Genomic DNA, 15,472 nt, shown 5'->3' on the forward strand with positions numbered 1-15,472 from the left:
CAGACAGATTCAGTCCCAAAAAATGTAACTTTCAGCATCTAGCACTTTACACGTCAGTGTCAACACTACCACCTTCTGGACATAATGAACTACTGGAAGACATGTCCGCTTGTGTCAAATATATTTAAGTCTAACTGCTTCAATTGCATATTATTTTTCTGCCTGGTGTTAATATTTAAGCCAATTAAATATCTTCATAGATTATTCCTCTGATACAATTTTTGTGCAGTCTCTTTCTTGTTATGGAATTGTGAACACTGACCTTAACTGACGCAAGTGAGCCCCACAGTCCTTTAAATAATAGCCTGGGTTTTGGGTTTGTGATCTCCTGCATGAGTTGCCGATGAGCTCTTGTATGGATTTCGGTTGGCCGACCACTCCTGGGAAGGTTCGCCACTGTTTCATGTTTTCTTCCCAGAATCTTAGAACATTTTAACTCTTTCTAGACTGATAGATGTCTTTATTTCTCATCTGTTCTTACATTTCTTTAGATCGTGGCATCATGTGCTGCTTTTTGAGACCTTTTAGCCTTTTTCACTTTGCAAGACAGGTTCTATTAATTGAAGTTTAGATTCAGCAGGGCTGGTAGCATTCATGCCGGGGTGTGTCTAGTGAACCCAGTTATCAATGTGGCTAATTGGTTGAGTTAGTAACTATGAGGACTATTACTTTTTCCCTTCAATGCATAATCATCATTTAAAAACATTTTGTCTTTACTCGGGTTATCTTTCTCTAATAATCAAATTAGTTAGATGATCTAAAACGCTGGTAACAATGTTGATCAGTAATTATTGAGTATTATGTGAAAAGGTGTTAGCAGGGGTAGTTATTTGTAATATTGGCTATCCACTGAAATCCAGTTGGTGTTGTCTTGGCTCAGCAACAACAGAGCTTGGGTTCCTATTGAACAGTGCATCCTGTATATAGTTACGTGTCTACCGAATCTAATCCTAAATATCCTACAAAACAAATTGCTTGAGTTTTTATGTTTCACGTAAATATTAAATTACCTCTTGTGATGAAACTTTGGGACACAATCCTTTTGTTTTATCAATTTATTTTGTTCTTTTAACCCACACGATTGTTAATAAACACAAAGGACCAAGAACTAACTTCTACATCACATAGATCAGTAAGCAAGATGACAAGAACCCAATGAAATAAGGCACTGGGTGCTGGTAAATAAGGCGTTGCTTGTCACAGATAGTATCTTAGTACTTCACAGAAATAGTCAGAACACGGGCCCTGGGTGACACATAATGCCATTTTGCTGAAGAGTTATTTACAGGCTAGAATTCACACACATATACCTCAAAATAATCGTCTTGTCTAGAAAGGGGAGATTTTTTTATGCCCTTCATATTACAGCTGTCTGTAATCAACACATTATTGTCACGTGAAAAAGAAATACGGTTACGAAATCTTTTAGGGCCTCTGAGGTTCACATAACTTTACATCTTTTTCTATGTCGGCCCAATAGAACGTATCACCTTGTATTAATAACCCCCGGGCTATATTCCTTTTTATGATCGCTTGACCCAGAGGGCAGTATTCACAATGGTTTTTCAGGACAATAGTTGGCTCATTGTTTTGTGATGTGAATTATTATGTGATTATTATTATATCATATTATTACATGTGGGGGGTCATCTATTGTTTTGAAGTACAGACTGAAGGTACAGGGTGGAAGTTTTATTAAATAAGTGATGCAATGGAACAGAAGTGACAGGAGTATCAGGCAGCATGAGGGATGTACAAACAGCCTTAAAGGCTGCATCTGACCCACTGGCCTCCAGCTATGCCGCTAAACGTTAAATCGTGCACTCAATCAGTACTCCCAACTGTACTGTACAGGTCTTCATATGGGCATCTGTGAAATAAAGCCTTGCACCTTAAACGGCCTGGCATCATAGGTCCCCCCACTAATGTCTATGACTAAGAACTGCTTAATCAGAATTTTTTTTATTTGATTTATAAAGCATCATTATATTCCAAAGCGCCATACCTGGGAACCCTGAAGGTTGAGGCAGGAAGTCCTGCTGCCGTCTCAGGACACCACCCTCGCCATATGGAGTTTTATGGTGGTGACCCTGAGAAGTGTTCCCAGGTATGCGCAGTGCTGTGCTCTAAACAGTTGCTTCTTGGATATCACAGCCAGCTCATGAATGATCCCATGAGTTTAATTTTGTACTTTGAGACAGATTCCAGATTGTCACAACCTGAGTGAGACCTTTGTAGACTCCAAATGAGTCCATGTGTCAGTAGTTCTTAACCCAGTCCTCAAGGAAGGATTTAGTAACTGCCACACTCTATTCTAGTAAGGAGATTAAAAATAACTGGACGCCAGGTATGTTTTAAAGGCTGAGTTGGGAACCATTGCCATATTCCACTCAATGTTCCCATGTCTCCTCACTCCCCATCCAGTTGTTCCCGATAACCCACCTAAGGTTACCTAAGGTTTAAGCAACAGAAAAGGGTGCTATTTTTCTGTTCCTACATCATATTGAATACTTTGTTGTGGCAATCGTAAATATTAGTAAACAATAATAACCTTTATTTAACAGTCAGATAGAGGATTAGAAAGGCAGCTGAATGAAACTGCCAAGGCACTGAAGATGTCCAGCTTCCAAACACTGCAAGAATATTATCCCAATACACTTAACAAATGGAATCATTAATTCGATTTACTTCAGTTACATGTGCAAGCAAAAGCAGTCTGCCAAGCCCTAGATATAATTTACAGTCTCTTTCATCAAAGTTGGTTTCCGTTAATTAAATCGGTGCTTGTGTGAATGCAGCACGGAGGTGGAAATAACAGCATCAGCCCTTGAGTCACTAATTGGTCTTTGCTAGATAAACATATCATTTTTATACCACCTTCTTTTTCACCTCCGTTGTAAGTATTACCAGTGACAAATAAACTGCAAATCTCAGTTTTGTTATTTAAGGGTAAAGGTATAAAACAGTCCTGCAGGCTTTCACGGCATCAATTGGCTGCGACATTGATTTTATACAAGAAGAACAGTCCGTCCTCTACTTCTGGATGGTGAGAACTGCCCTTTAATCTGGAGAGAGGAGAACCGATCGTTCAATGTGACGTTGGTCTGCAATGAAAGAAAATACAACGTAACTTATCTTTCTGTAGTATTAACGCTACACGTGTTCTGCAATAGGGCTCAAGATTTTAACAGAAATAACAAATAACTGAAACATTTTGTTACGATTTTAAGTTATTAACTTTATGATGGCCTAGCTGTTGTTTTTTGAAGGGCAGGAGGGTACAATAAAACTAATACTGACAATCATCCAGCATATAGGGCACCATTTGGAATGCTCTCAAAATCAATAATAGGCTATAGTATGAATTATAGTATAAATCTTTAAATTATTATTTGGTGTTAAATCTTCTCTACTAGCCAAACATGGAAAAATGTCTAGGACGTAACTATCACTAGTAATTCAAAGGCTACAGATGAAGCCACCAAATTATGTTTATCTGTAGATTGAAATTTAATTTGTCTTTAATTTCTGTTTTAATACATTTCATAAAACATAAATAGATCTGTTCTATACAAATCTACGTGTATATATAAGGAACTTTTTCCTTTTCAGGTTGACTCTGACATCATAACGTTTATTAAAGCAATATTTTTTTTGATAGAAAGGTAATACTTCATTGGCCAAGGTGACACTCGTCTATTGCATGTCCCCCACAAAACCTTAAGCAAATGGATCATAATTTACTTACGTGGTTAACCGTGGCTCGGTAGTTAAATCTAAGCGGGACTCCTTTTGGTAAAGGGGACTGGTCTATTGGTTTTCTGAACCTCAAACCTGGACGTTTCATTCCTAGTTTGTTATATCTATAAAAAAAATAGTTTTAATATGATAGTAAAGAAAACAACAGCAATAGGAGTTTGTTATGATAAAATCTATTAAATATATGCGTTTGTGTTAAGGATACAATACCACATGAATGGCTAATAATAAGTACAAGGCAAATATAACAGGCCAAAGGATCAGATGTAGGGAAAATAAGGTCTACAAAATTTGTGTTAAACAAAAATCTTAAATTGATGGGAGGAAAAATGGGGAAGGAGATTGCATTTGGGCGCTAACACTTATAAGGCTAAAAGGGAATTTTATACTCACGTTTTAGAATGGCTTGCTTTAGGGTTAGGGACTGAAACAGTTAAAGTTGATCCAAATCTTTTATCTGTCTGCCATCTAGTTAAATGAGAATTAGAAAAACAAACAAAGCATAAAGGGTTAACAACCAACTAGTTAGTCCTTATCTAAAACATGCAACTTGAGTTAATATTGGGTACCTGTTCTCAGAATACGTATTTAAAAACAGCTATGAATTATTTTAAAAAAAATATTGTAACATACCATTTTAAGAGCTACAAAATGACTACAACAAAACCAGGAATTCCTACACATTTCATACAGCAAGTTCTATTTTAATGAAAACCTACCTGGCATTGGGTTGCCTCTTGCCAGAATTTAGAGTCATGTGTTGCGTTAACTAGAACGGCAAGAAGAAACAAATTTTGTACACATGGAGTCTGTTTAATTCAGATACATGATACATGAAAGCAATGTGTGCCATTACTTTCTCAATATATGAAAAGAGTGTCCATTCATCTGGTAATGTGACGGTTAAAATGTGTGAGGTTAATAGAGACAAAGCATACCCTTCTGTTTTGATTGACAGCATTTGATCTTTGTTGCCTTTGTACTTGGTTGTACTGCGGTCTTCTGTTCTGTGCTTTATTTCTAATACAGAGGAGATAAAAATGAAGACTTATTGCACGGGACAAATTGTATTATTTTCTTTTTACATAATGCTTAAATAAACATTGCTCAAACCTTTATTACTGATAAAAAAAACGTAAGGAGACATATTGTATTCATTTCATTTTCAATGAATGAAAAAAACTCAGTTTTTAAACATTTAAAGATGTAAATGCAGAAATTTAAAATATCCCATTGGTTAATTACTAAGAAATTTTTTTAAGGCACAGTTACATAAAAAAGTGATACACTATTCTATTTTATAATAAACCATTATTTTTTTTCTTGATTGCATCATTTCACCTGAAGCTTGCAAAACACTTTTACTTAGTGTATAATACACCACCTGTTTCTGTATGTCATCGTATATACTAATTCTTATGTCCTGTCTACCCATTGTACAGCGCTGCGGAATCTGATGGCGCTATATAAAACAATAAATAATAATAAGTCATCTTGGTGGATACATAGACATGTGCCACTAAAATGATGCCCTCTAGTGGGGGAAACCAGACTCTACATGTCTACAACTCAATTATTTGTGTATTATAATTTCATTTATTGCTAATAGATGTATTTAACCCCTTAAGGACAATCTTCGTTCCTTAAACGGGCTTTGTCATTAAGGGGTTAAGGCGCTTTACATGATATCAATAAACTGCAGTTAACCTTTTACTGACAAAGTTCTTCAGCCCTTTCCCCTGTCTGGGACTATAGGTCCTCACTTTGTACGGCTTGGAGGAGAGAAGGGATATGAGAAAAATATTAAATGCATAAAGGTTTCAGGAGGAGAAATATTAGGACGAGAAGACATGGGACAGGTATGAGGCTATCCTAAACATAGGACAAGGCCAAGGATCAATTAGGGTTTAAGGTTCTTTTTAGTAAGAAACAATAGGCAGACTAGAAAGACCAAATTCAATGGCCCCCCTGTTTGCTTTATTCAAACCTGCTATACAGCAAGACATTCCCTCTGTACTGATTTGAGACCCGTCACCAGAACGTCTCCCGGCTTCAGGGGCTACAAGCTTGAGCTTGGGTGAATTCTGCCATGAACATGTCTGCCCCACTCTTTTGGATTGAATTTGTGTTGTTGTAGATGCTACCAACAGATATTTTATGTATAATATTTTAGTAAGCATGTGTTATAATACGCAAATACATTTCTAGGTTTACCTTGCAGTTAAAACTCGCCCAGAGACAGCTGCCTGCCTGAAGTTCTTCTTCTGCGGTTGACGTCCCTCTGAGATTAGGGACTGTGCTGTGTTCACGGAACTCTGAAAATTGTAGAAAACAAGAATAATTTGCTTTCGCTGAGCTGCTGACTAAGGTGAGTCGCAGTAATGCAGGACCGTACCAGGGGACAGTCCGAGTTTTAGCTCCCATCTCAAGGTGAAGGGGCAGATTATTTATAGGAATGCGCATGACCATTCATATGTGATCTTTGCTAGAAATGTCAATAAACAGAAGACAGCTTCCAATCCTGTTGAGTTCTCCTGTTGGTCGTGCAAAATGCATAATAATCACTCCCTGATTTAACGATACATTCTGTACAACCTGCTTAGCTGTTTTTGTATAAAAAAAAACATAAACAAAATAAGATCAGTTCTTCATAATGCATAGTGAAACCAGCGACGTGGACTATTTAATCTCACCTGAACACACCTGCTACAGACTTTAAAGAATGGAACTACTGACGAATAGTGTAACAAAAGGTTTAAGGAAAAATACACAGAAGCATCGCTTAAAACAACAGACATGCAAAATAACTAGAACCAGAAGCTTCTGCTTACGTCAAATATCGCTGTCTTAGTACATAGCACCGTATGGTTGTTGTGTAGCAGAAATATAATGACCTCATAAGTTATCAGACTACAGTAACGAGCAGGTACAAGATACCACAACCAAGAGCAAGCCATAACCCTTTGTTTCCTTTGTTGTGGGGGGGTTGTGGATGTAGCACCGTGCCGTTATCGGACTTGTAGGTACCCTGTCCCTATCCTAATAATAATTACTGATTATTTGCCTGCCTTAAACTAAGAACCCCTTTCATCTCCATACTCCCTGCGCCGATAAGCAACCTAACAGAATATTGATGGGAATCATGTGAAAAGATGGCTGCCCTTGTTAATACAGATATGTTGAATTTCCTGCATTCACAAACTACCTGCTTATTTAAATGTTGGCGATCCAACGGGCTCACTCCTTTCATGGAGGCTGCTCTTCTCCGTGTCACTGGGCCGTCTTGGTTATTGGCTTTGCCAGAATATCCACGTTTTAAACCAAACCTCTGTCTGCCAGCTCCTTGGAAAAAAAAACAAATGTTAGTCCCTTTGTTAATGGTAACATTGACAAGAAACTGGATAAGCTAGTCTTGGTCTTTCTTTGGGTTTTGGTGGCTACCTGGTTCATTCATTCTTTTTGTAAGATTGGGGGTTAAGGGAAATAAAGTCTCACAACATGCCCCCTACGGCCATATTGTTCTGCCACAGGTCACGTTCTATTCTGCGATCTCTATTCTCTTATCACAGAGATGTACATTCTTGGTGCGTTGTGGATGCTCACTTTTAAATATTGCAGCCCGTAAATCTGTAAAAAACATTCTTAATCCATTTTAGTGATGGGGTTATTTTATCAGACTGACCAAAGCAGTAAGAGTATATGAAAAAAAAATTATATGTTAAATTGTACATACCTTGATTTCTCTGAGTTCCTCTAAAAAAACCCTTATTTTGGAAATTGCCATTTCTCGCTTTGTTCCTTTGGTTTCCTTTTGGCTTTGCAACTGTCTCAGCATTCTGAAGCTTTATGATGTCATCTGAATAGGAAATACAATATCAACAATATGGAACATTAGAAACCATTAGAAATATGATTGCAGCCATATATTGTTAAAATATTAAACAAAGTATTATATATTTACAGTCCTAGTGTTTCATTATTCCAATTTCTTACATGTATCGTTGGAACATTGATTTATAATTAAAGACATATTAATTAGTTACAATGTACTTTGATTGCCCCTGGGGGTCTTCCTCAGTACTTCTTAGCAATCTGAAAGGAGAATCCCACATAAAAGTAAATACATAAAGAATAGTCAAGCTTGTTACTGACTCCTGGCAAACTGGAATTATCAGATGACGCAGTCAACTTCAAGTGAAAGCTAATGCTGGCTTTCGGACCAACAACTGCTCCCGTCAGCCAAGTGCTGTGTCAACAGAGTGAGTGGGTAACACAGCTGTTTATGTGACGCCGAGGGACTTGTGTTTCTTAGTTCCATCGTAGTAAAGAAAGTGTTGGTGATGGAAAGCCACAGTGGATCCAAAGACAGGACCCAATCAAGGGAGGTTGCAGGCCAAAAGGCACAGCTAAACCCACCAAGAAAGCAAAGCCTTCAGTGTCCAGATAAGGTGCTAAATCAATAAAAAAAAGAAAAATACACAGATTCAACAACAACAAAAAACAAATGCCAGAGAACAATCTTTCATTATGTTGTCCTGTTGTGCGACCATCCTAATTAATGACACAAACCAAAGTAAGTGAATGAGCAGCATAGTGAGAAGGATTGTAATACCAAACATAGTGGGAATTAATTAGAGAAACAATGGACGAAGAACCCCCCAAAAATCGAATTTACTGTACTTACTCCCACATTTTTGGATTATGTATTTTCTTCCTCTTCACAAAAATCTAGCTAGCAGAATCAATCCATAGTACATTAACTAGAAAATGAATAATTTAATGCATGCACTCCATTATGTAAATGAATGTTTAACAGTAAAATATATTCCAAGTGTGCCTGCGTTCACGGAATTACATTTATAAATATACAGTACTGTAGACTATGAAGTATATAACCATAATAAATATTTTACAGCAACTACTGAAGCAAATCATTGTTTTGTCTCCTTAATGTCTGTTTTAATGAAATATGAGGCATTAGTGCTTGACTCGGAGGGATGTTCACTAAATGTTATTTAGGAGGCGAATGTGCACAAGGATCAGGAGCACTCATATGTCATACCTCCCAACAGTCCTGTTTGCTGCATTAATTATGTCATATTAAGAGCAACACAAGTTTTCCCCAATCCAATCTGTACAGTTCATGTAGGATTATTATTATTATTATTATTATGATTATCTCAATGCAAGACACACTTTAGTAAATGTAACCTGTAGTATGTTCTCACTGGCAACAATGCTATTTTTTAAGAAGGCTTAAAAAGCATCTTTTAGGAAGCCTTGCATGGAACCAAGTTCAAGACACAATTCCAATAATGCTCTAGAAACCTCTTATATAAGAATGTTTTATGACATTTTATGAGTCAGGAGTAGCCCTAAAGGGAGCGAATTTCATGGTAACATTCATTCACGACAGATCCTTTATTAGAGGGACAAAAGGCACCTCCAATCCATTTTTGTATCTTTTATATTTTTAAAGTAATGGTCAGATGGCATTTGTGATTTCTTTCCTTTCCCTTCTCATTAATGTACCACTCGGTGCTGCTTTCGCCCCTCCTCTGTTCTTAGAAATTGAAACAAGGCCTAAGGGGTAAATAAAATCATACAACGTTATGAAACACAAAGGGAAAAAACAGCCACGGGCCCATGGAAAGACTCAAAGCTGTCAGTGTGCATAACGAGATGTACTAACGGAGAGTGGCACCACAGACAATGCAAGCCAGTAGCTGCGATGTGTGGTTAAACAATAGACTGAATGCCCTTCCAAATGAGTGCGACTTCATGCCTGTCGGGATAAGTAAATCAAGATCAAAGTGAATTAAAACCGGCATGGTGATGTATGTGGTACAAAATAAATATAGAACAAAGTGAATTAAAACTAGAATGTTGGGGTACATATAACGTTCGGGTATAAAATCACATCATGATGGATTCTGGATAGTGTTTCTACCCTGATAGTGTTTCTACTACTACTGAGTGCCTAGGCCATGTTCCTTTGGCTTCGCAGTCCCTTCCTTTTGTTTCCATCATTCCCTTTGAACACCTTTAGTACGTGTGGTAATGAGCAAAGACCTTAGAAGTCTTCTTCCAGCTCAGCCTTCTGCAATACCGCTCTTCTAGATTATAAACATGCTTGAGCAGGGCCCTCCTTACTAACTATAAATCCAAATTGTTATGCTGTGCCCTATTGTTATGGGCTATTTACCCGTTATACAGCACTGTAGAATATGATGGTGTAATTATTTAAAATGCTAAACAAGAATAAAGTTCCCCCCAGTCCACAAGCATTCTAAAACTGCATTCTGTATGAAAGTACTCTACAAGCAGGACAAAATCTACAACCACAAACTCATTTCGTTACAGACTTAAATATAAAACATGTATTAAAAAATGCCCACTGAGAATCACTGCAATGCTTCAATGCAGTGCATGTGCTGATGATTTATAAATAATTCTGAATAATTATCAAGCATGCTTGCCATTCTTGGGGATTATAAGAGGTTCATTATTCTGGAGCTGTCCTCTTTCATTATTGCATCATCTATCAAGAGGAGTTAAGGACCATGAAGGAGGTTGTGATTTGAAAGCGGGCGGCACACGAGTAGTTTAATTGCACACCTCATTGATGAAACTGGTTCCCACCAAGTGGTCCATCAAAGAGCGCTCATAAAATCCTCAGATGAGATCACAAATCTGATAAATGGGTGTTGTTTGGACTGCATGCTTCGTAGCTATCAATGAGATGGGATCATTCAATGCTTCATTCATTCATTCATTCAATGACATTTAATGAGTTAAGGTTTAAAAGGAATAGTTACACAATACACTGGTGGTCTCTACTACTGGCTTCAGGGGCCATATTCATAAAAACACATGGGATTATGTGATATGATACAGTTGTGACGGAGGACATCAGTACGAGGCAGCAATTACTCCATATGGTATTTATTTGAACAGCTATAAATTCATATAAGTAAAATATTTCCCCTTACCTTGGTTCTAGCAAAGCTTAATAGGGGCGGCTGTGTTTTACAAGTCATCCTAAATGCAATACTCACGTTATACAAGCAAACTCACAGCTACCAAGCCTAATATTTACAAAGAAAACATTATGTACCAATAAAAAATACATCAAAGACACATAAGGCTTTGAAGACGGCTTTCAAACAAATTATGCTGAAAGGTATCGCAGCATATACTCGCGTAAAAATATTGTCTACACTGTTTATTTATTTACAAGTGCCTGAATGTTACACATGGCATGGATGTTTAAAGGTTCTCCCTAGCCCTATTTTAGCACACTGGGGTCCATTTTAAATTGACCTCAATGCTTGTTACTGCATGCAAATTGGTACAGGCATATTTTAGTTATTGGGGGTAAAAAATTAGATTTTTCTTCTTATGGATATCTTGGATCGTTGATGCCAAGATTATTGTTATTATGGCACAGGTGAGAACTGGGCAAGAGGGTAACGCTATGGGTTAAGCTGCACCAGTTTGTCTTCCACAGTGGTTTAACACATGGCACATGCCTAATCTGCCCTGGCCACATTCCAACTTGTAACAGAAGCAGAATTGACAGCATGTAAGAACCAGTCAGCCCATTTTCTTATCCTGTTGGCCTCGTCATATTCCGCAAAGACTTATGCCCATCCATGTTTAAATTACTGCAATAACATCTACAGCATCTGATGTTGGGCTGTTCCACTTATCTACCACCCTCTCAATGAAGTCACATGTCCTTACATTAATCTCATCCTATGTTGTACCAAAATTCCTTCTTTAACTACTGCATTTCAATGTGTCTATCATATCCCTTCTCTCCTAACTAGCCCTCTCATCTGCTAACAGGGCTAGAATTACACCTGCTTTTGCCCAATCACAGGCAAGACCTGTTCTTACGGTAAGTCTTGGTCGCCAGTGGGAACAACTGTTTATTTAATTGTAGTGGGATTAAATATTTGCTTGTCCTGAAAAATGGCAAAGTCGGTCCTGCATAATTAATGCGGCAAGATTCCCTGAATGTCTTTTCATAGTTATATAGCCATGTATTATACATGACCAGCGCATGACTTCTTGCAGATGATGCTCCTTGGGTTTTGCCCTTCATTATGTATGAATAAGTTAATGAGGTGTCAATGTGAGTAAACCTCCAAAAGCCAGACTCTAAATTAAGACTGCATCTAAAGTGTCCAAATAAAAATAGCCAACATGAATGCAGCACGTATCTATGAAACCAAAAAGTAATCCCATCAACATATGGACCTGTGATACACGCAGCGAGCAGACAGACACACGAGACAAACAGCTGAACAAAAACAGCTTTTTTGGTAATGGAACTGTTTGACCTGCAATACTCAATACCTGTGAATTATTCCACTGCATTAAAGCTAGTCTCTATGGATATGGATATTCTTGCTCACAATGATTTATATGGAAAGCACACATAGTATACCCACCGACACTCACACATTACCTATATAATACCTACACTCTGATATTCTGCACAGGTGAATAGTAGCGTGTTGATGCAGTAAGAATATGGTATGGTCTGAGCGATATTTATTCTCACCTTAACCATGTTTCACTAGGTTATTTTTAGAGTAATAAACTGCACACAAAAGCCACAAACCCGGAAGAACATAAAAACAACTACAATAAAAAGTCTGACTTCTAGTTTATGTGCACGCTTGGGATATGAGAGAGGGAGTGTAGAAGGAAAGAAGTAAATAGTAAATAAAAAATAGAAGGAAAGAGTGAGAGAGAGAGATCTGAGATGAGTCATGGGTAGATGAGATGAGTCTATAAATAACCCCACTTCACTCTTTGCCATCTCTATACTGTTAGACACAGCTCGACTGGGGGTGGGGTCACATTAGATTATAATTGAAAAAAAAAATATATATATATATATATTAATACCGTATATATATATATATATATATATATATATACACACACATACAGACTAATGGCCGCATAGACAGGCGCATACAGAGCTGTAACAAACCCACCCTCTCCTACTCTCCATGAAGTTATCTTTCTACATTCTAAGTGTATGAGTGTCTTCCAAATGTTCAGCCGGGCCCCTAGGACCCCATGAGCAGCCAAGCCTGAGATCTATTGAAACTTTGACAGATATCTGTGAAGTCCCAGCACCTACCCAGAGACATGTCAATCTTGCCATTGTCCGCCAGGACACCGGGCGTCTGCGGGTCCTGTTGATCCTCCATGGCCGGCTGTGCAGATAGTAGTTCAGCAAAGACTACAAATAGTGACACTGAAGCCGACAGCTGTGCTCAGTGCGCCCCCTGCCGGCAGGAGCGCGCCATCACACCTCCCAGCCATCACCTTCCATGTATGGACGCAACTAAACTGGCACACCTACTGGAGAGGGACAGTGACAAGCTCGCTGACTCCACCACCAGGGATTGTTTAGGAGTTAAAACCTCCATCCTGTGTTCAACTAAGACTCTCATCATACTCAGCCAGCTACTGGAATGCCTGCAAGTAATTACTGAGTGCATGCCAACAACAGGGGGATACTTGCCTGTCTTTGTTAATCTTGTGATGCTGGGGGGCATTCCACACACAGGACTAACCACCTGCCCATGACCCTGGCTTTGAAGGTCACAATGAGATAGATGAGAATTCAGTGATGATAGCAGTTAAAATGATGTGATGGAAAATATGTGATACATTGTAAATGTTTCACAAACTGTATTAAATTAAAAGAGTGAGGAAAGTATGTATTATAACGAACATGTTTTATTATAAAAGCCCCATAAAATATCCACTATTTCATTCAAAATAAAGCCAAGAAAATTAGAAAGTCTGTCCCCATTAAATGAAATTGAGTGAATTCTGCATTGCGATGGACAGCTTTGCAGCAGATAGTCCTGAGGTGTCCTTCTTCAATGGCTCCTGGCAATTCAGGATGAAGACAGAGGTGGAGGCTTCCCTTAATTGTGTTTTCCTTCCATAAATATACAGTCTATGATTATCTTTTTATTTATATTAATACTGCAGTCACAAAATGGTTACATTTTAAAGTAATTTCCAGTATCTTAAAGGAACAGTTTTATGTCCCTGACACCCCCTACTATATCAGAATGCTATTCTCTGTATTTTAATATGCATTCTTCTAAAATGACAATGAATGAAAAAGAAAGTACTTAACTTACACAGAATTTGGAGCCATGCTGCAAAACTGCCTGCTTTATCCATGATCTGGTACTTATTGCCACTGATTGGCTGCGTGAGCTGTCAATCAGTGTCTGGAAAGTGCTTCCACTGAACTCAATGGGATGCATGCAGCATTCAGCAGAGCCAGTCATGGAACGGACAGGAGGTGCGCTCATTACATGCGGGGCAGAGCATTTAGCTGAGGGGCAGTGAGGAAAAGGGGCAAATGCATTTAAAAAACAGACCACACAAAAATGTAAAGGGATCACACAGCTATCCTATGCATTAAAGTGCATATCATGGCTGGAGTGCCCCTTTAATTATGTAGAAAGCACTGCATATACCATAACTAATCCTTTCCTCTGCTGCACATGAGATCTTTACATCTCAAAAGGATGACCATCAGAACTCTGTAATTAATAAGAATAAATAATATTTATTCTGGGCCTGAGCATCACTGTGAGTTGCTGAAAGGCTGCCTCAATTCTTGGGGCTAATGAGATTTCTGTATTTGATGTGACATTACTGACTCACTGCATGTTAGTCTACAAAGCATGAAATTACAGAAAAAAACTAGTTTTATCTACCAATCAGTAAAAAAATGCAGTCATGTCTCCAGAATGCAGGAAAGTGGATGACAGCTCATCCTCCAAAGAGGATCTCGTGGCATCTTGTTTTACAGTCTAACCTCATTTGTATGAGCATAGGTAGTATCGGGTCAATATGGTGCTGTATAATAGCTCTTACTGACATGCTATTTGAGGATGATGAGTTATGTAGTCCATCATTATCCAACCCTGAATATATCACATATTATATTTATGTATGATTATTATTATTTATTTACCCTCCATTACATTTCTAGTTACACGTGTCTTTTTGCTTGTAAGCCCTGAGTAGAAGGGATCTCCTCATCATCTCTGTGTGCTTCTGTATGTCAGAACGAGTATACAATCCCCAGCACCGAGTACCATGGTATGCTATAGGGATTTACAACAATATGATAATGTTTGACCTATAAACAGTATTAATAGATGTTAACCCAAATTCTCAGTATTTCTAAGCAACCTCTTGTGTTGATAACTATGTGCGTGTTGTATTGCAAAGTACCTTTTCTTTTTGTACAGTCAAATCTGAGTTTATTTCATCCTCCATGGTATGGTGATAATTTCAGATAACAGCAGTGCCTCTAGCGTATACAACTGGAGCACAATCCAAGGCCTCAGGCGATTAATTTGGTATGATTGCCTGAATTTTAGGTTGGGTTCTTGGTGTCTGAATTTTAGAGTTCAAAACAGATTCACGCCTTACATTCTTCAAAGAGGAATTTATACTTTGATTTATTTGGATATCTTCTGCTGTAAAAAGTGAGTTTAGGTCATTGCCAAGGTCAAGCCCATCCCATCTTTCTGAAGGCCAGAGCAAAAATTATAAATTGTGTGTGCATTTTAGTCTGAGAGTGGACTCAAAAGAGCAACCTACCTGGCTTTACGTGTGACACACCACAGTCCTCATCCTCCTTCAGCTG

The 15,472-nt window shown here is 38.1% G+C and overlaps 1 protein-coding gene across 1 annotated transcript; it reads right to left on the minus strand.

Annotated features, from left to right (window-relative positions):
- Positions 1–2,531: 2,531 nt before the first annotated feature.
- On the minus strand, positions 2,532–13,063 carry LOC128503602 (UAP56-interacting factor-like). The gene is made up of 9 exons (XM_053473737.1): positions 12,923–13,063; positions 7,493–7,615; positions 6,965–7,101; positions 5,974–6,074; positions 4,698–4,779; positions 4,479–4,528; positions 4,153–4,227; positions 3,749–3,863; positions 2,532–3,104 (listed from the first exon to the last, which is right to left on the minus strand). Exons 1-9 carry the CDS (start codon positions 12,990–12,992, stop codon positions 3,009–3,011), a joined length of 849 nt encoding a protein of 282 aa, XP_053329712.1. The 5' UTR covers positions 12,993–13,063; the 3' UTR covers positions 2,532–3,008.
- Positions 13,064–15,472: the final 2,409 nt, after the last annotated feature.

Source organism: Spea bombifrons, chromosome 8 (assembly GCF_027358695.1).
Source record: "Spea bombifrons isolate aSpeBom1 chromosome 8, aSpeBom1.2.pri, whole genome shotgun sequence".
Lineage (NCBI taxonomy): Eukaryota > Metazoa > Chordata > Amphibia > Anura > Pelobatidae > Spea > Spea bombifrons.